The 20,719-nt window shown below is 42.2% G+C and overlaps 1 protein-coding gene and 1 pseudogene across 1 annotated transcript in view; one reads left to right on the forward strand and one right to left on the reverse strand.

The window, feature by feature from the left end:
* The first annotated feature begins 890 nt into the window (after positions 1–890).
* LOC139024772 (1-phosphatidylinositol 4,5-bisphosphate phosphodiesterase gamma-2-like) lies at positions 891–14,235 on the forward strand (annotated as a pseudogene).
* A 567-nt stretch (positions 14,236–14,802) lies between these two features.
* Positions 14,803–20,719, reverse strand: part of LOC111962318 (C-Maf-inducing protein) — a 58,773-nt gene continuing 52,856 nt past the window's right edge. The window contains exons 18-21 of the mRNA XM_023985326.2: positions 20,552–20,698; positions 20,338–20,443; positions 20,098–20,168; positions 14,803–20,007 (exon numbers count right to left, since the gene is read on the reverse strand). Coding sequence (XP_023841094.1) covers positions 19,954–20,007; positions 20,098–20,168; positions 20,338–20,443; positions 20,552–20,698 — 378 coding nt within the window. The 3' untranslated portion in view covers positions 14,803–19,953. The remainder of the gene's footprint in view (positions 20,008–20,097; positions 20,169–20,337; positions 20,444–20,551; positions 20,699–20,719) is intronic.

Genomic DNA, 20,719 nt, shown 5'->3' on the forward strand with positions numbered 1-20,719 from the left:
ACCTGCAGGAGCGAGTCACTGCTTTGATGTTGTAAAGAACGACAGGGTGTTGTCCAGGGTCACGCCAAGGTTCTTTGCACTCTGGGAGGGGGACACCGTGGAGTTGTCAACCCTGATGGAGAGGTCTTGGAGCGGGCAGGCCTTCCCCAGGAGGAAGAGCAGCTCTGTCATGTCGAGGTTGAGCTTGAGGTGGTGGGCCAACATCCAAGCTGAGATATCTGCCAGGCACACAGAGATGCGTGTCAATTGGGAAGGAGAAAAGTAGTTGAGTGTCATCCGCATAGCAATGATAGGAGAGACCATGTGAGGGTATGATGAAACCGAGTGACTTTGTGTATAGAGAGAAGAGGAGAGGGCCTAGAACYGAGCCCTGGAGGACACCAGTAGTGAGAGTACGTGGTGCAGACAAAGATCTTCTCCATGTCGGCTGGTAGAAGTAGCCTGCCGGGTAGGATGCAATCCTAGACTGTGCAGAGCCTGAGAGGGTGGAGAGGAGGATTTGATGGTTCATGGTGTTGAAGGCAGTGGATAGATCAAGGAGGATGAGAACAGAGGAGATAGAGTCAGCTTTGGCAGTGCAGAGAGTGACCCATCTTGAAGCCTGACTGGTTAGGGCCAAGAACATCGTTCTGAGAGAGATAGCAAGAGAGTTGGTCAGAGACGGCACTCTCTAGTGTTTTGGAAAGAAAAKAAATAGGTATTTATTTACGTCAGAGGGGTCGAGTTTTGGTTTCTTGAGGAGRGTTTCTAGTTGCAGGATTTCATCTGGAGAGAGAAGGGAGAAATAGGTCAAGGTGTAGGGTAGTTATGTGTGAGTGGGACCAGTGGACTCAATAGGCTGAGTAAATGAGGAGCGGATGTCATCAACCTTCTTTTCAAAGTAGTTGACAATGTCGTCCGCAGTGAGCGAGAGGGTGGAGGATTAAGGAGGGAGGAGAATGTGGAAAAGAGTTTCCTAGGGTTAGAGGTAGAAGCTTGAAATTTAGMGTGATAAAGTAGGTTTAGCAACAGATACAGACGAAGAGAAGGTAGAGAGGAGGGAGTGAAAAGATGATAAGTCCTCCGGAAGTTTAGTTTTCGTCCATTTTCACTCAGCTGACCGCAGCCCTGTTATTTAAGCTCAGAATGAGTCACTCGGCTACGGAGCAAGAGGGGAGGGCCAAGGCAGCCGCGAGGAAAGGGGACAGTGCAAGTCATATGATGCAGAAAGGGAATATAGTAGGGTCAAAGAGGCAGAATCAGGAGACGGGAGGAAGAAGGATTTAGTAGAAGGGAGAGATGATAGGATAGAAGAGGAGAAAGTAGTAGTAGGAGAGAGAGAGAGCGAAGATTGCGACTGTGCATGACCATCTGGTTAGGGACTGAGTGGCTAGGCTTGGAGGAGAGGGAGACAGAAAAGGAAACAAAGTATTGATCAGAGAYTTAGAGGGGGGTTGCCATGAGATTAGTAGGCGAACAGCCTCTTGTAAAGATGAGGTCAAGCGTATTGCCTGCCTTGTGAGTGGGAGGGGACTGGGAAAGGGTGAGGTCAGAAGTGGCAAGGAGGGGAAAGAAAGAGTTGAAAATAAATTAATTGAAGGCAGACGTCAGGAAGTTGAAGTCTCCCAGTACGAAGGGCGGTGAGCCATCGTCAAGAAATTAGCTTATTAAGATGTCAAACTCATTGAAGAACTCTTTAAGGTCACCTGGTGGGTGATAGATGACAACAATGTTAAGCTTGAGTGACAAGTGACAGTGACAGCTTGAAATTCAAATGAGGAGATGATCAGGTGAGTGAGGTAGAAAAGAGAAAATCTCCACTTAGGAAAAATTAGCAGCCCTGTGCCACCACTGCGGCAACCAGAGGCTCTCGGGAATATAAGAGACGAGATAAATAGAGAGCAGCTGGAGTAGCAGTGTTCTCTGGGGTGATCCATGTCTCCGTCAGGGCCAAAAAGTCTAGGGACTGAAGGGCAGCATAGGCTGAGATGAACTCGCTATCTTGACCGCAGATCGGCAGTTCCAAACACTGCCAGAGACCAGGAATTCCACATGGGTTGTGCGCGCAGGGTACACTAAATTAGAAGCGTTGCAGCCAAGGGGYGGGGAGTTTCTGTAAAATCTACAGGAAGAGGAGCGAACTGGGATAGAAAACACACATAGTTGCCAATACTACAAAAGAGCAAAATGAGATAATCTGACAATAAATAGGTAAAATACTCAAGTGAGACAGTGGTGTGGAGCCTTCCTCCAATAGGTCGGTGGAACAGTCTTTGTTTCAGCAACAGTCTTAGTTTTGACAAGGAGACCACTGCTAACACTAGCTAGGCTTTCTTCCAATTTTTGACAGATTTTCATGTGAATATTCTAAAATCTGCATAAAAACAATATGCACATTTTCCCACCAGAGATGTATCTATCAAATTGACTTGTTGCAGATAAAAGGCTGTGCGTGATGATGTAGCACACATAAAAAATAATTTGTGGGTAAATTCCTATGTACCAAATAAAACATACATGGTAAATGGCTTTCCATCACATTTCCAACACTACTGATGGTTTTCCCACAAAAGATGTTGCGTTATATAGCGAGTGTGCCCACTTCGGTATTGGCACGTGCCCATGTATGGCCAGCATGATGAGATTAATATGGACAAAAGAGATTTTGATATTTTGTCAAATGACAGCCAAGCATTGATGATCCTGTCACCAAAATAAGATCCTCGATATTTATTGGAAAGGAGCATCAAGCTCATCACCTTGYACTTTCACCACCCTGTGAAGTTCATCATAACTTATTTAATCASTAGCCTAATTCAAACGAGGCTACTTTACAGCTATAACACTGATTGTTTCATTTATTGGGTAAGTCTTAAAACGTTCAATTCTTTTGTAGGTGTGCAAGTGGACAGCAAAGTGACAGAGTGACAAGGGGGAAATCTGCTTTTAGGTTCAACTGGAGCGCAATGGTGATGTCTTTTGTGTTAATATTCCTAATAGAATTGGCAGGCAAGACAAAACACCGGTTGCACATCCGAATGTCGATCTAATTTCTAATCTGTTAGTATATGCATTTCCAAAAATTCCTTTMGAATATGCATTTCCAAAGAACCGTTATGTTGTAGTCCTATTTTTCATTTTAACACTTGGGAGTAATTGTCTAACAAGCTGCGTCTGTTTTCATCATGATGTCATTGTGGATAACAAGCACCAATAACCAAAAAAAGTGGGTATTTTGATGTATTATGTGCCTAATATAGCCTATGAGGCAGGGTTACCATTTGCATGTGTATTGCATTGTCTCTCATATGGTAGGTACATCATGACAAGACCTGGGGAATGCCACGGTGTTCATTGGTTTCACATTTGGACTACACTACACTACATTAGATACAAACTTATTTTTTAGAATGAAGTAGTGAACCATCAGTCAAGCTTATGGTTTATATGTGTGTTGTTGGCTATGTTTTTGTAGAGTGGTGTATCAGGAAACTAATTTGTGTATATTTGATCCATAGCCCAATAAGGGGACGGCACCAGCGGAGAGCAAACTTTCCTCAGGGAAGATATTGAAATAGTTCTGGGTTAATACTTCACCTCTCTCTGGGTCAATCCCACCATCCCCTGCGCCTGCTGCTCATTTGCGATGTAAATAATGAGTGCTATGTAGAATCAGGTCTGACACACTGCTCATATAATATCACCTCCCTCCCTATTCCAGCACTGAATTTGCTTCCATCCGTACACAACCACCATACCTTATTTACCTGAAGCCTAATAACTTAGAGCTGCAAATACCTTTCCCTCCCTCACACTGAGACGTTGATCAGAAAAAAAGGAAAAAGGTTGGTTAACGTTGTGGTTTAGAAAGTAGCCTAGACCACATGGTTAGTAGAGCTGTGCAATGCACTTGGTTGAATTGTAGGTGTATTGACGGGAAAAAATATCTATAAATAAGCTAATCTGCAATGCACTATAAAGCGGTTCCAAGTTACATTAAGCAAATTACAATGGTGGCCATTTGTTTCCATGTTATAAACATAGACATGATGCCTATTAACATAATGCAAATGAACATCATATAGTGTCACTGTACACCTATGCACCTCCTGAAATATTTTAAATAAAAAAAATAAAAAAGCCTGCTTTATGACTGTTCGGGCCTTTAGTTGCTTCCTCGTCCTCTGTTTGACATGATGAAACCATGACTCCTGAAACAGATTTATGGAGAGGCTATAAAGTAGGGGTATAATGATTCACTGAACAGAACAGTGGACAGAGTAAACCATTGCACACCCTACTATAAGTAGAGTATGGGCCCATTCCACAGGGGCAGAGATGGCGGTGTCTGGGCGAAGCCAGCAGGGAGAGTTGACATAGTACAAGAAGAGTCTGATCAAGAGGTATGACGCTACAAKCTTGGCACACCTGTATTTGGGGAGTTTCTCCCATTCTCTACAGATCTTCTCAAGCTCTGTCAGGTTAGATGTGGAGCGTCGCTGCACAGCTATTTTCAGGTCTCTCCAGAGATGTTCGATCAGGTTCAAGTCCGGGCTCTGGCTGGGCTACTCAAGGATATTCAGAGACTCGTCCCGGAGCCACTCCTGCGTTGCTTTGGGTGTGTGCTTAGGGTCGTTGCCCTCTTGGAAGGTGAACCTTCGCCCCAGTCTGAGGTCCTGCGCGCTCTGGAGCAGGATTTTTACACGGATCTCTCTGTACTTAGCTACGTTAATCGTTCCCTCGATCCTGACTAGTCTCCCAGTCTGCCACTGAAAAACATCCCCACAGCATGATGCTGCCACCTCAATGCTTCACCTTAGGGATGGTGCCAGGTTTCCTCCAGACGTGACGCTTGGCATTCAGGCCAAAGAGTTCAATCGTGGTTTCATCAGACCAGAGAATCTTGTTTCTCATGGTCTGTGAGTCCTTTAGGTGCCTTTTGGCAAACTCCAAGCAGGCTGTCATGTGCCTTTTACTGAGGAGTGGCTTCAGTCTGGCCACTCTACCATAAAGGCCTGATTGGTGGAGTGCTGCAGACATGGTTGTCCTTCTGGAAGGTTCTCACATCTCCATAGAGGAACTCTGGAGCTCTGTCAGAGTGATCATTGGGTTCTTGGTCACCTCTCTGACCAAGGGCCCCTCTCCCCCGATTGCTCAGTTTGGCTGGGCGGCAAGCTCCAGGAAGAGTCTAGGTGGTTTCAAACTTCTTCCCTTTTAGAATGATGGAGGCCACTGTGTTCTTGGGGACCTTCAATGCTGCACAATTTTTTGGTACCCTTGACACAATCCTGTCTCGGAGCTCTATGGACAATTCATTCAACCTTCTGGCTTGGTTTTTGCTCTGACATGCACTGTCAACCGTGGGACCTTATATAGATGGGTGTTTACTTTTCAAAATCATGTCCAATCAATGGAATTTACCACAGGTGGACTTTGTTCAAGTTGTAGAAACATCTCAAGTATGATCAATGGAAACAGGATGCACCTGAGCTCAATTTTGAGTCTCATAGCAAAGGGTCTGAATAATTTCTGTAAATAAGGAATTTATTTTCATAAATGTTCAAACATTTCCCAAAAACCTTTTCTGGCTTTGTCATTGTGTGGTATTGTGTGTAGGTTGATGAGGAAAATAATTAATTCAATCAATTTTTGAACAAGGCTATAACATAACAAAATGTGGAAAAGGGAAGGGTTCTGAATACTGTCCAGATGCACTGCACGTATAAAACAAAAACAAACATTGTCCATCTCCCACTTTTGTTCTAGGAAATTGGAGCAGGGAAAGATGTCCTGGACTTTGAGCAGTTTCATAAATTCTACAATATTCTAATGTTCGATCAGAAAGATGTATCAGAATGTTACTGTACTAATGCACTCTAAGTACAAAATGCTGTACATATACTACAGTTTCACCACCATTTACCAACAGTTTTACTCCTCTTACAGCTTATGTACTGTATGTGTTGATATTGAAAGTGTTAGCTAGTATATCACATTTTGCATGTTTAAAAATATGATGAGACCGATTTGTGCTGTCAACCTGGCTGTGTGTGTGACTGTGTATTGACTTGTGACTTGTGTGTATATGTTTCATCAGATTCTCGAGGAGTTTTAAAGGGAGTCGTGTGCTTTCATCATGGGGTGGGTCTTTCTATTTCTTTGAAATACTGTATGTAGTTCTACAATCACAATCAATCATTTTCTCTGCTTATACCGATAAGCTTGACTTGTTGATGGTATGTTGGTGTGTTGTGGTTCTACCCTACTGTAGTAGTACAGATAAACCCTATGCCTCTGCAGTTCTTCTCCACGATTTCCAACGGTTTCTTCTGTACCAGCAGAAGGTAAGAATCAAGCTATCTTTCAATTATAAAATTGGTAAAACTGTATTTTTCAGTCAGTGTTTAATCTACCTTTTATAATTCCCTTTATGGTACTTTTTTCCTCACTCTCTCTGCTTCTCTCTCTCAGGAGTCGTGAACCAGGTCAGAGAGCTGATGACCATCTTTATAGACAAAACCATGAGGAAGACCAACGATCCGGAGTTCACTGTCAGCAAGGTGGGNGGAGTCGTGAACCAGGTCAGAGAGCTGATGACCATCTTTATAGACAAAACCATGAGGAAGACCAACGATCCGGAGTTCACTGTCAGCAAGGTGGGACACAGTGTGTGATTTGTCTGTGTATGGGGAGTGGAGAATAGTGTGTTATGTTTGTCACAGCGCTCTCTCTCTCTCTCTTTCTCTTCTCTCACTTTAGCTCCTCAGTTTCCTCTTCTCTGAGGAGAACTCGATTTGGGATGAGAAATACTCAGATGTGCAACTTGGACATGAACAACCCACTGTCCCACTATTGGATCAACTCCTCACATAACACGTCAGTACCGCCATATAACACACAAGACAACACTATGAAACAGACTACTTCACTTTTTTTTTATCAATGTTTCACACCAAGTGTTAGTACAGTTGTCAGCACAGTAAAGAATTTCAGCAATACTGTAAAACGATGTAATGAATAGGCTGTGACTGATATTATAATAAACACACAAATTATGTTTATGATTTGCCTGCATTTTGTATTTCTTGTTGTGATGTTTTTCCTTCAGGTACTTGACTGTTCATTTCTCTACCATAAGCCACCTCCRATGTCGTTTTAGAGATATTGGCAGTACGTCCAACCGGCCGCCCGACCACAGACCACGTATAACCATGCCAGCCCAGGACCTCCACATCCGGCTTCTTCACCTGTGGGATCGTCTGAGACCAGCCACCAGGATAGCTGATGAAACTGTGGGTTTGCAATATCGAAGAATTTCTGCACAAACTATCAGAAACTGTCTCAGGGAAGCTCATCTGCCTGCTTGACGTCTTCTCCAGGGTCTTAACCTGACTGCAGTTCGGCGTCGTAACCGACTTCAGTTGGATAATGCTTCATCTGAATGKCCACTGGCACGCTGGAGAAGTGTGGTCTTCAYGGATTAATCACGGTTTTAACTGTACCGGGCAGATGGCAGCCAGCGTGTATGGCGTCGTGTTGGCGAGCGGTTTGCTGATGTCAACGTTGTGAACAGAGTGCCCTATGGTGGAGGTGGGGTTATAGTATGGGAAGGCATAAGCTACGAACAATGAACACAATTGCATTTTATCGATGGCAATTTGAATGCACAGAGATACTGTGACGAGATCCTGAGGTCCATTGTCGTGCCATTCATCCGCCGCCATCACCCCATGTTTCAGCATGATTATGCACGGCCCCATGTCGGAAGGATCTTTACAAAATTCCTGGAAGCTGAAAATGTCCCAGTTCTTCCATTGCCTGCATACTCACCAGACATGCCACCCGTTGAGCATGTGTGGGATGCTCTGGATTGACGTGTACAACAGTGTATTCCAGTTCCCGCCAATATCCAGCAACTTCGCACAGCCATTGAAGAGGAGTGGGACACCATTCCACAGGCCACAATCAACAGCCTGTTCAACTCTGTGCAAAGGAGATGTGTCGCGCTGCATGAGGCAAGTGGTGGTCCAAAACTGGTTTTCTGACCCATGCCCCTGCCTTTCTTTTTAAGGTATCTGTAATCAACAGTATTCCYAGTCATGTTAAATCCATAGATTAGGGCCTTATGAATTAATTTAAATTGACTGACTTCTTTATATGAACTGTAACCCAGCAAAATAGTTGAACATTTTGCATATTGCGTCTATAATTTGGTTCAGTGTATAATAGGGAGGGAGAAAGGGGGCTAGACACTGGACTACTGGGGGTGGGAAAGTTAAATAGAGTATGTTTACTGATGTGTTTGCAATGGTTTGTCTGTGTAGGAGAGTGACTGCGCCTCACTGTAAATGTAATTAAATCAAGCCATCACTGGTAGGTTCACATATTATGTTAAAGGATTCCTTTGGGATTTCACCAATGTATCTACTTCCCAGAGTCAAATAAACTCATGGATACCATTTTATGTATTTTCTTGCATTTTCAAGGAAGTTGCTAACTAGCGCAAGCGCAATTGCTAACTAGCATTATCACAATTAGTGGAAGTCTATGGGTATCTGCTAGCATGCCTCATTGCCAACATCCTGAAGTATCCCTTTAACATGTTTCCCTAAATTGAGGTCATTTTTATAGATTTTCTCAGGCAATTTCAAATGTAGTGTGTTTGTATGTGTATTAATGTATGTATCTACCTGTTGATATACTGTATCTGTAACCCCACAAGCCTAAGAGCACAGTTAAAGCGTACGACTACAGACCCATGAGACCTGATGAACTGAGTAAGCTTCTGCAAGGGGGCTCTGATCCACAATGTGTCCAAAGACAGTGATGGATGGAGAGGCCCTAGAACACACACACACAGACACACGTCAGATTAGGAACATACCAACCTCTGTCTGGTGCTCCCTACAGGTGGAAAGGGGACTATGGAGGAAAACTGCAGATATTTCTTTTTTGAGGAAGTGTTCAACAATATCAAATCTGAGACAAAGGATCTGGTAGGAGGAGTGATCATTATTTTGCATGGTGCTAATGTGATTGCAGAGTTTGCAAAACAAATGGCAACTGGATTGATGCAAATAATCATGACATCATTCTGCCATGTAGGCCTATAGGCGACTTTGTAGTTAACATTTAATTGAGAAGGATTTTTGGAATGAAAAGTTATCATTAGCATCATCGCTAACGGCTACATGAAGTGTAGAAATACGCGTGCATCGCACACACACACAAACGGACTGTTGCATTCATGTGCCGTTTCCCAAACATTTTAGGAAAATACGAATCACTAATGCTGACTGACTGAACTGAACAGGCTACACAACTCTCATTCRAATTAAAATGTTGCATGTCAAAACTGAAAGAAGTTTTCACACGTAACAAAAAACAAACAAATACATTTTCCTCTTTAGACTACGCATCAAATACATCTACCGCACAGGTGTCAAACTCATTCCATGGAGGGCCAAGTGTCTGCAGGTTTTCGCTCCTTCCTTGTACATGATTGATGAATTAAGGCCGCTAATTAGTAAGGTACTCCCCACACCTGGTTGTCTAGGGCCTAATTGAAAGGAAAAAACAAAAACCYGCAGACACTAGGCCATATGGAAGGAGTTTGGAATAAGTGGAATGGTATCAAATACAGTGCATTCAGAAAGTACTCAGACTTTTTCTGAGACCTGCAGGATTTGAGTCCCTGGCGGCGTAGTGTGTTACTGATGGTAGGCTTTGTTACTTTGGTCCCAGCTCTCTGCAGGTCATTCACTAGGTCCCCCCGTGTGGTTCTGGGATTTTTGCTCACCGTTCTTGTGATAATTTTGACCCCACGGGGTGAGATCTTGTGTGGAGCCCCAGATCGAGGGAGATTATCAGTGGTCTTGTATGTCTTCCATTTCCTAATAATTGCTCCCACAGTTGATTTCTTCAAACCAAGCTGCTTACCTATTGCAGATTCATTCTTCCCAGCCTGGTGCAGGTCTACAATTTTGTTTCTGGTGTCCTTTGACAGCTCTTTGGTCTTGGCCATAGTGGAGTTTGGAGTGTGACTGTTTGAGGTTGTGGTGTCTTTTATACTGATAACAAGTTCAAACAGGTGCCATTAATACAGGTAACGAGTGGAGGACAGAGGAGCCTCTTAAAGAAGAAGTTACAGGTCTGTGAGAGCCAGAAATCTTGCTTGTTTGTAGGTGACCAAATACTTATTTTCCACCATAATTTGCAAATAAATTCATTAAAAATCCTACAATGTGATTTTCAGGATTTTTTTTCTCATTTTGTCTGTCATAGTTGAAGTGTACCTATGATGAAAATTACAGGCCTCTCTCATCTTTTTAAGTGGGAGAACTTGCACAATTGGTGGCTGACTAAATACTTTTTTGCCCCACTGTATATATGTCACTAGTAGACAACCCTGTTTTACTCCTCTTGCCAGTGTAATACTTTCTGAGAAGTAGCCGTTATTTATTATGTTACACCTGGGGTTACTATACATAACTTTAACCCATTGTATGAGATTCTCCCAAATTAAAGTAGTCCAGGTATTTATATACACATTTTTGTTGTACTTTATCAAAGACCTTTTCAAAATCAGCTATGAATACCAGGCTTGGTTTCCCAGATTTTTCATAGTGTTCTGTTGTTTCCAGTACATGTCTTATATTATCTCCAATGTATCGTCCATGTAAAAAACCTGTTTGATTATAATGAATAATATGCATTTTGCTAGAATTTTGGCATCACAACACACTGAACTGTAAGGGGTCTTCAGTTTTTTAGGTGGACTGGATCTTTATGTTTACCACCTGGGCCCTGTTTCAGTATAGTGAAATCAGACCTTCATGCTGAGTATCTGATTGTCTACCATTTTTATAGGAGTGGTTAAAGCATGCTAATAACAGACCTCTAAGTACATAAGAAAAGGTTTGATATATCTCAACTGGTATGCCATCCAGGCCTGGAGTTTTCCCCGACTTAAAGGCTTTAACTGCATCAAGAAGTTCCTCCTCTGTAATTTGTCYTTTACATGAATCTTTCGGTACAGTTGTTAATTTTACACTATTAATAAACAAAACATTCTTACAATTAACTTCAGTTCGTAGACATGGACGAAACTATAATGAAAACATATGCTTTAAGTACTTTCCTTCCTCTTTCAAAATATTGTTTGATGACGCCATTTGTAACAAGTTTCAGTAAGTTCTTTTTGGTATCATTTCTATGTTGAAAATAAAAAAATGATTTGGTGCATTTTTCTCCATATTCCATTCTCCATATTCCATCCAGTCCATCCACTTTCTTGAATAAGTTCCTCCAGTTCTTTTTGTTTTTCCATTAACTTATTCTGTGCCTTTAGGGTCCAGTTTTTTATTACTATTGTAACGATCTTCTTTGGGAGAAAGAGAGGAGGACCAAAGCGCAGCGTGGTAAGTGTCCATTATATTTAATAATCCTGAACACGATAACAATACAAAAATAACAAAGTGAATAGAATAGAAAACCGAAACAGTCCCGTAACGTGAACAAACAGACACGGAAGACAACCACCCACAAAAACACAACAGAAAACAGGATACCTAAATATGGTTCCCAATCAGAGACAATGACTAACACCTGCCTCTGATTGAGAACCATATCATGCCAAACGAAAAACCCAACATAGAAACACAAAACATAGATAACCCACCCAACTCACGCCCTGACCATACTTAAACAAAGAAAATACAAAAGAACTAAGGTCAGAACGTGACAACTATCTACAGTTGAAGTCGGAAGTTTACATACACTTAGGTTGGAGTCATGCAAACTCATTTTTAAACCACTCCACAAATGTGGAAAAAGGGGGATGCTTGCAAGCCGAAGAACACCATCCCAACCATGAAGCACAAGGTGGCAGCATCATGTTGTGGGGGTGCTTCGCTGCAGGAGGGACTGGTGCACTTCACAAAATATATGGCATCATGAGAAGGAAAATGATGTGGATATATGGAAGCAGCATCTCAAGACATCAGTCAGGAAGTTAAAGCTTGGTGGCAAATGGGTCTTCCAAATGGACAATGACCCCAATTATACTTCCAAAGTTGTGGCAAAATGGCTTAAGGACAACAAAGTCAAGGTATTGGAGTGGCCATCACAAAGCCCTGACCTCAATCGAATAGAAAATTTGTGGGCAAGACTGAAAAAGCGTGTGCGAGCAAGGAGGCCTACAAACCTGACTCAGTTACACCAGCTCTGTCAGGAGGAATGGGCCAAAATTCACCCAACTTATTGTGCRAAGCTTGTGGAAGRCTACCCGAAACGTTTGACCCAAGTTTTTTTCTAAAAAGGATCAAATGTTTTATGTTTCACTTTTTATTTATCTGAAATTCACTGAGTAGGATGGTCCTCCCCTACCTCCTTTAAGGAGCCGCCTCTGTATGACATGCACTGCAATACACATTGAAAGATTTCACATTTGTGTTTTCAAATGAAATACAATCTACTGTTAACTCACACTCTTATTATTACTACCAGAATAAGTCACTCTCCACAACAATCAAATGTGGTGGACCCCAGGAAGAGTAGCAGCTGCGAAAGGGGATCCAAATAAATAAACAAATATTCGTATTGGTCTGATCAAACTTAGTCTGCCCATTCCCAACCATGTCCCCACAGTGAAATATTGCTACAAAGAGATCCGCTCCTTCATGGAGAACAAGACCCCGGCCAAGAACAGAACTTCAGAATTCCTTAGGTATAACCGCAAGGCCTTCAGCCGCATCTACCCCAAGAGCCAACGTGTGGACTCATCCAACTACGACCCTTACCCTCTGTGGGCCTGCGGCTGCCACATGCTGCTGCCACATGCTTTCAGACTGCAGGTGGGTTTGACAAGCATGTGTTAAAGATGGAGGAGGAATGAGATAACTAGTATTCTGTGTAATGTAGACCTAAACTAGAGAGTGAGTGCCTCCTGAATTGTGTTCAGAGATGAAAAAAGTGCTTTCTCGGTGTACCAGTGATAATCATTTGTTTGTGTCCCCAGATAAATACACTCAACAGTGCCCTCTTCAGTCCACATACAGGCAACAGCCAGAAATGATGTGCTCTGACAGCTATGATCCACAGCTGGAGAAGAGGAAAGTCAAGTTCACCCTTACTGTCAGAGTAAGGCTCTCCTCACTGTCAGAGTAAGGCTCTCCTCATTGTCCAGAATTATTTATTTACTATGACATATCCCTGATAATCTTTCATATAGTTAACAAACTGGTTACTGTTGAGCACTGAATCTGTTATGCTGCCCTCTGTAGGTGCTAGCTGCCAGACCGTAGCATCCCCAGCCCTTTTGTAGAGACGGAGCTGTGTGGACACACGGAGGACAACAAGATTAAGACCGTTTTCTCTCGTAAGGAGTGGGAGTCGGAGTGGATGGAATTACTTTCCAGCTAATTAAAGAAACTCGGCTTCTGTGTGTTGTTTCAAAGAGGATTGTGTATTTATTTATGTTGGTAACTGGACTTGTACTTGTTCAGGTGACAATGGGCTGAACCCAGTGTGGAAGGCCCCTCCAGAGCCAGTGACTTTCCTAGTGCATGAGCCAGAGCTCACCTTCCTGCGCTTCGTGGTGAATGAGGAGGACATGTTCTCAGACCCAAACTTCCTGGCTCAGGCTACCTTCCCTGTGAAGGGCATCCACTCAGGTAGGACCCACACACTAATATGTGGTGCATGAACCCGTAGGCTCCTCGTTTACACATTAACACACTGTTCTCTGTCTCTTAGGGTACCGTTCAGTTCCTCTGCAAAATGGCTTCAATGACAGCATAGAGCTAGCCTCTTTACTAGTCTACATCGACGTGCAGCAGGTGGAGGTGAGACACACACACTGCATGTTGACTGGAAACAGCCTTTGATGTGAGTTACTGGTGGTGTTTGTGTGTCTGGATTGTGAGCCTGTGCCATTCAGAAAGCAGAGGAGCTATACTCATCATCTAGCCAACTGCGGAGGAGGCAGGTGGAGCTAAGCAACAAGCTTTTCCTGTACGACACCCACGCCAGCCAGCAGAGCTCCGACCCCCCACAGCTCCGCAATGACCTCATGAGAGTTCAGCACCAATGAAAAACAGAGAAGATCCAAGACACCTGCAAACAGAAGTAGGCCGAGTTATGCTCCTTTCATGTTACAATAAAATGTCATAACGGGCATACATTAATTCTCTCGTCTGGTCCTCTGCTCTGTCCTAGGATAAAGGAAAAGAAATCAACAGTAAATTCTATTCCTGAGGTCAGCTCATCCTGAGCCTGTGGGGTTGCTTCCCAAGCTTCAGTCCTACAAAGCCAATGCCAATAGAGAGATAATGTGTGACATTCCTCTGTATGAGAGGTGATTGCATATTTATTTATTTKACATTTGCATACGTTTTCTTTTTTTTTAATGAATAGGTAAATCAGATGAACAGTGAAAGGTGCACTATGCAGCGTTGAAATAAGTACAATTTCTCTGATGTTTTTGAAGAATACAGCTGAAAAGTACCTGCAGGGGCAGGAAATAGTGTTACTGGTAAATTGTTTGTTTCTTATGTTTTCCGCATTTCTTTACTACTAATATATCAGACAAAAGGGCCATTTGCAGGTTGAATTGTTGCGTGGAGCACCTTTATTTTCCAACATTTTAATTATGTTTCTTTGATAATTCTTTGTTTATATTTTTGTTTAGGGTTCCTCTGCGTCATTTTGTCAAAACATGACCTCTGCTGACTATCTTTGCTTCATTTTATGAGGTTCAACTATGGGATGTTTGACATCCCAGTGAAATTTAGTGATCCTATAAATAACTATGCAGCACTCACATTTGAAACATATTCAGTTTATTTTGATTGAAATGATTTCACATCATAGTTCTTAATTTCCTGTAGAAGGTMTTGTATTTATATTACAACAGCCACAGAGCAGCAGCAGCAGTAACCCAGCTGTAGAAGGTCTTGTATTTATATTACAACAGCCACAGAGCAGCAGTAACCCAGCTGTAGAAGCAGATAACACAGACAAGAGAAAATGAGGGCAATTTTTGATCTGCAAAAATTACAGGAATCATGGGAAATCTAGTTTATGTCCATGACTGCGCCAGCAGGGGGGGCCACAGCAGCAGGCACCCCGCTGTCAACCACATTAAGACTCAAGCCGCAGTCACAATTCAAATGAAAAATCTTTACAAATTCTGAAAAATTTGAACAGGTTGTAATATCACCTCTGGATAGAGAGGAATGAGAAGAGAGGGAATTAGGGAGGAGAGGAGACATAAACCCAAGCAAAGCACAGTGAGCTCCATAGGATAGCAATATAACAAATTCATATTTTATTTTATAACAATCACATAATTTCCTCTACAGTAATAAAACCCYCCACCTTCCCACCTCTAGGTCTCCATCTTTAACTATACATTTGAAATGTTAAAAACTACAGGAGCATCAGGGCTACAAAAAAAAACTGTTCCCACTGCCCCCCCCTCCACCCCACCCACTATTACCACATCAATAGAAATGGTCCAAGAGCAGATTCTGTCAACGGTTACAAAACAAACAAAAAAAAATCCACATATTGAATCTCTCCACTTATCACACAGTATCTCACCAGTGTACAAACAGTACAGTAACCTCACTGGCATACATACATACTATGTTCATATCATTATACACAGTATTTTGTGCACAAGCTAATGTATTCCAGCAATACAAAAGGTCTGTAATCACACAAAGATGATTCAATCGCTGGTCTATGACATGTACTGTTCATCATTGCGCTTCGATCAGAACATCGTGGTAACCCATGGACAAAGGGGGTAGGGCGACTGCAGAGCTAGTGATCTGACCCTTTTCATATTCAAAATTGTAAAAATAAAGTTAAAATAAAAAACATCAGCTGATGTACCAGTCAAAAGTCAGGACACCTACTCATTCAAGGGTTTTTCTATACAATTTTCTACATTGTACATATCCAAACTATGAAATAACAGATTTGGAATCATGTAGTAAAAAAAAAAAAAAAAAGTGTTAAACTAATCAAAATATATTTTTGATTCTTCAAAGTAGCCACCCTTGATGACAGCTTCGCACACACTTTGCATTCKCTCAACCAGCTTCATTTTATTTTACCTTTATTTAACCAGGCAAGTCAGTTAAGAACAAATTCTTATTTACAATGCCGGCCTAGGAACAATTTAACTGCTTTGTTCAGGGGCAGAACGACACATTTTTACCTTGTCAGCTCGGGGACTCGATCTAGCAACCTTTCGGTTACTGGCCCAATGTTCTAACTACTATGCTACCTGCTGCCCCATGAGGTAGTCACCTGGAATGCATTTCAATTAACAGGTGTGCCTTATTAAAAGTTAATTTGTGGAATTTCTTTCCTTAATGCATTTGAGCCAATCAGTTGTGTTGTGACAAGGTAGCGGTGGTATACAGAAGATAGCCCTATTGGTAAAAGACCAAGTCCATATCATGGCAACAACGGCTCAAATAAGCAAAGACAGTCAGTCAATCCGGAAAATTTCAAAAACTTTGAAAGTTTCTTCAAGTGCAGTCGCAAAAACCATCAAGCACTATGATGAAACTGGCTCTCATGAGGACCGCCACAGGAAAGGAAGACCCAGAATTACCTCTACTGTAGAGGATAAGTTCATTAGTTACCAGCCTCAGAAATTGCAGCCCAAATAAATGCTTCACAGAGTTCAAGTAACAGACACATCTGTTCAGAGGAGATTGCGCAAACCAGGCCTTCATGTTTGAATTGCTGCAAAGAAACCACTACTGAAGGACACTAATAATAATAATAAGAGACTTGCTTGGGCCATGAAACACGACAATGGACATTAGACCGGTGGAAATCTGTCCTTTGGTCTGACGAGTCCAGATTTGAGAATTTTGGTTCCAACCGCCGTGTCTTTGTGAGCTGCAGAGTAGGTGAACGGATGATCTCCGCATGTGTGGTTGCCACCGTGAAGCATGGAGGTGGTGGTGTGATGGTGCTTTGCTGGTGACACCGTCAGTGATTTATTTAGAATTCAAGGCACATTTAACCAGCATGGCTACCACAGCATTCTGCAACGATATGTCATCCCATCTGGTTTGCCCTTAGTGGGACTATCATTTGTATTTCAACAGGACAATGACCCAAAACACACCTCCAGGCTGTGTAAGGGATATTTGACAAAGGTGTGATGAGTGCTGCATCAGATGACCTCCACAATCACCCGACCTCAACTCAATTGAGATGGTTTGGGATGAGTTGGACCGCAGCGTGAAGGATAAGCAGCCAACAAGTGCTCAGAATGTGGGGACTCCTTCAAAACTGTTGGAAAAGCATTCCTCATGAAGCTGGTAGAGAGAATGCCAAGAGTGTCCAATGCTGTCATCAAGGCAAAGGGTGGCTACTTTGAAGAATCTAAAAAATATGTTGATTTGTTTAACACTTTTTGGGTTACTACATGATTCCATATGTGTTATTTCATAGTTTTGATGTCTTCCCTATTATTCTAAAATGTAGAAAATAGTAAAAATAAAGTAGGTGTCCAAATTTTTGACTGGTACTGTACATACAAAAYAGGCGACAAACACTTGATTAAAGTGATCAAATCAAACAAACAGTTGAAACAAACACAAATCAGCCATAACAATTACCATGAAAACCTAATGGAAGTTAGATTACAGTGCACTTTGTGTGAAAATAAAAGTAATGACCACACACACACACATCCTGAAGATGAAGGCAACAGCCTCCCTAACAGRGAGACTAAGAGAAACACAGAGCGGAGGGGAACATAGAGGGGGACAGAAAATTATATACACTTGTATTTACATTATACAGGATGTGACAGCATGAGRTCCTAAGCCTGGTGGCCATATACAACGACATTTAGTGCACCGAACCGTCATGTCACTCAAAATAAACATAGCATTGAAATCTTATTGGACRGTGTCCAACTGTGTTCTGTAAGTTCTGCCAAAACTGAACGGAAAGAATTCTTGAGCATTCTGGAGAAAACAAAAGCGGAGGGAACCAGAGTCGGGCATACAGAATAACGCTCTGATTGTGTACGAGACGCCCTGAAAGGGCACAGAGAAGGAACAGATTGATCAAAACCACCTAAAGCAGAAGAGACAGAGGGACAACTCTTCTGCAGTTTGTGTGGGCCAAGTTACCACATACCTGAATGCTGTAATATCACATTCCTTGGTAATAATATAGGAAATCTATTCAAAACTGGTGGTATGCCCATGCAAACAGAAAGTGTTCTCATGATTCCAAATGAATATCGAGGAATGTAACATTTTAACCCAGCTACATGTACTACTTAATGGGTGAGCATACTCCAAAACAGTGCCMTCTCTCCATGCTTGATGGGGAAAGGGACAGAGGGATGCCTAGTCAGAGTAGAGAAACGTGGTTCTGTGAACAAATGATTAGCACGTTGGAGTCCACGTTATTCTATGCCACTGTATCAGACAGTACTGATGTATGATACAATATATTTGTGTTTTGAAGTACAGTATGGAAACAAAAAAATCGAATTAAACAGAAATGAACTTGTTTGGCTTTCCACTCTGGTACTGACCGACCAACCACAATTCAGAAAAGGTCTTATTCTAGACTCTGGGCAGGTAATGTGCTGCTTTTTAACAGGGTCATCTATACACCATGCTGTTGCCTCTACAGAGTCTGTTCACTCCTGACATGACAAAATACTCCTAAGGATGACCATGGCCTGTATATCTACAGCCAATATCAAAATGTATCCCATATTTATCTTGAGAAAAACGTGTACCATCATGCCAAAAAGTCTACATTGAGAGGTTGATGCAAGGTGCACATAGGGCTTCAGTTTAGGCCTCAGCATGGATTATGGATAAGAATGTTAGGCAACATCTTGGTTGATTGTGTGACGAAAGTCAACTGCAGTATGCCTAGAAAGTGTCTTAACATATGAGAAAATAATGGGAGGCAGAAAGAGGGATATGAAGTTGAGAAATCATAAATACAAGGCAGTCCCAGACCACCTACTACACAATTATTCTATTAAATATGGGAGTTATGTACATTGAAAACACAAACTAAAAGGAAACATTTCTTCCTTTTAATGGTGTTGCAACCACAGAGCAGAGCTCCTGAAATGTCTGCTTAAATGTCACACACAATATATGAAAGCAGAGATGTCTGGAAAAATATGTTCATTCAAGTTKAWAAAAATTGATTGAGTGTCATACGAGGAATTAGGCACAGTCTTGCAATTTTTATTTTGTTTGAGGTAGCACCTCATTCCCAATAAAGGACTGGAAAGGCCAGAATCTGAACCTGAAAGAACCCAAACAAAAAAAACAAGACCAAAATGACAATTGGACACATTTTTAGAGCTACATTTGGATTGAACTCGAGGCAATATCAAAAGTGTACTGGAATGTTACCTGGTTATCTAACCTTGATCCGACAAGGATAGAAGAGCTCCCAGTAAATGGAGGGAAGAGAGTGCATTTAAACATAAAGGTCCTCAGAGAGTGGGAGAGAGGGAGGGGAGAAAGATCCATTTGTTTACTTGGTGTTCTGTGTACATTTGACACAACACTGAAGAAATCTTTGAGGAGTCTATTGAGGGCAAATAGGATGTGGACAGGAATTGAGTGAGAAACCACACATGAGAGAGAAAGATAAGGTCCCTTGTGTCACAAGCAAGTGGGTCCTTGCTTTTTGATGATGTCGCTAAAAAGGAGGTCCTTGTATTTTGATGATGTCACTCCAGAAAGATAGTAATTCTCGTTTGACATGATGTTACTAGAGAGGTCCAGGCATTCTGATGTCGTCTCCAGATAAAAGGGTCCTCGTCTACAGATGGGAGAGGATCCTCTTGTTGTTGATGTAAGAGAGACTATGTGTTCTGTTGATATCAGGTAATCCTCATGTTTGGATGGTGTGGGAGTTGATGTTCTAGTGATGTCACACAGGATGTGTTCACCAGGCCTCGGTGTAGCGGACGTCCACCTCCGTCAGATTGGGGAGTTTGGCCTGACAGGAAGAGAGAGGAGAAAAGATAAGATACCACAAACTATAATTCGGTGTTCTTGTCAACAGAGAGGGGGTCACAGTTCATCTTACCTTTAAGTCCTCGTATGTGTCTGCTGTGAGCTTTGTGCTGTTCATGTTCAAACTGCACAGGCTCTTCATGGCTGGAAGAGACACGCATAAACATGTCACCTTAACCTACATGAACATATATAGATCTAGGAGACTGTGTGGAAAGCCTGTTCTATACTGAATGTATGAGGTTGTGGGGCAGGTGTGAAGTATACCATATGTGAGTAGCATAATAGTCAAATGATTGAGATGAGTTCTTACAACTGAGGGAAAGCAGGCCGGCGTCGGTCACGGGTGTCTCACAWAGATTCAACACCTGCAGACACGCCAAGTGTTCGGACAGTAACCGCAGTCCTGCATCTCCAAACTGAAGGAAAGACAAACAAGGAAAGAGGATTTGTCATTCAAAGTCATACAGAGTATTACTCATCAAATTCAAATAAAAACAAAAAATGTGACGTGTGTGTGTTCTGACCTGGGTGGACCAAAGGTTGAGCTGTTTGAGAGAGGGCAATTTGATGAGCTGTTCAGCACATGCACTGGTGACGTTGGTGAAGGCAAGACTCAGGTTCTCCAGGTTCCCAAAGGAGCCAGAGCTCAGCAGCCTGGCAAGGTCTGCATCCTACTCAGAGATACAGAGACA

This window comes from Salvelinus sp. IW2-2015, linkage group LG4q.1:29 (assembly GCF_002910315.2).
Source record: "Salvelinus sp. IW2-2015 linkage group LG4q.1:29, ASM291031v2, whole genome shotgun sequence".
NCBI lineage: Eukaryota > Metazoa > Chordata > Actinopteri > Salmoniformes > Salmonidae > Salvelinus > Salvelinus sp. IW2-2015.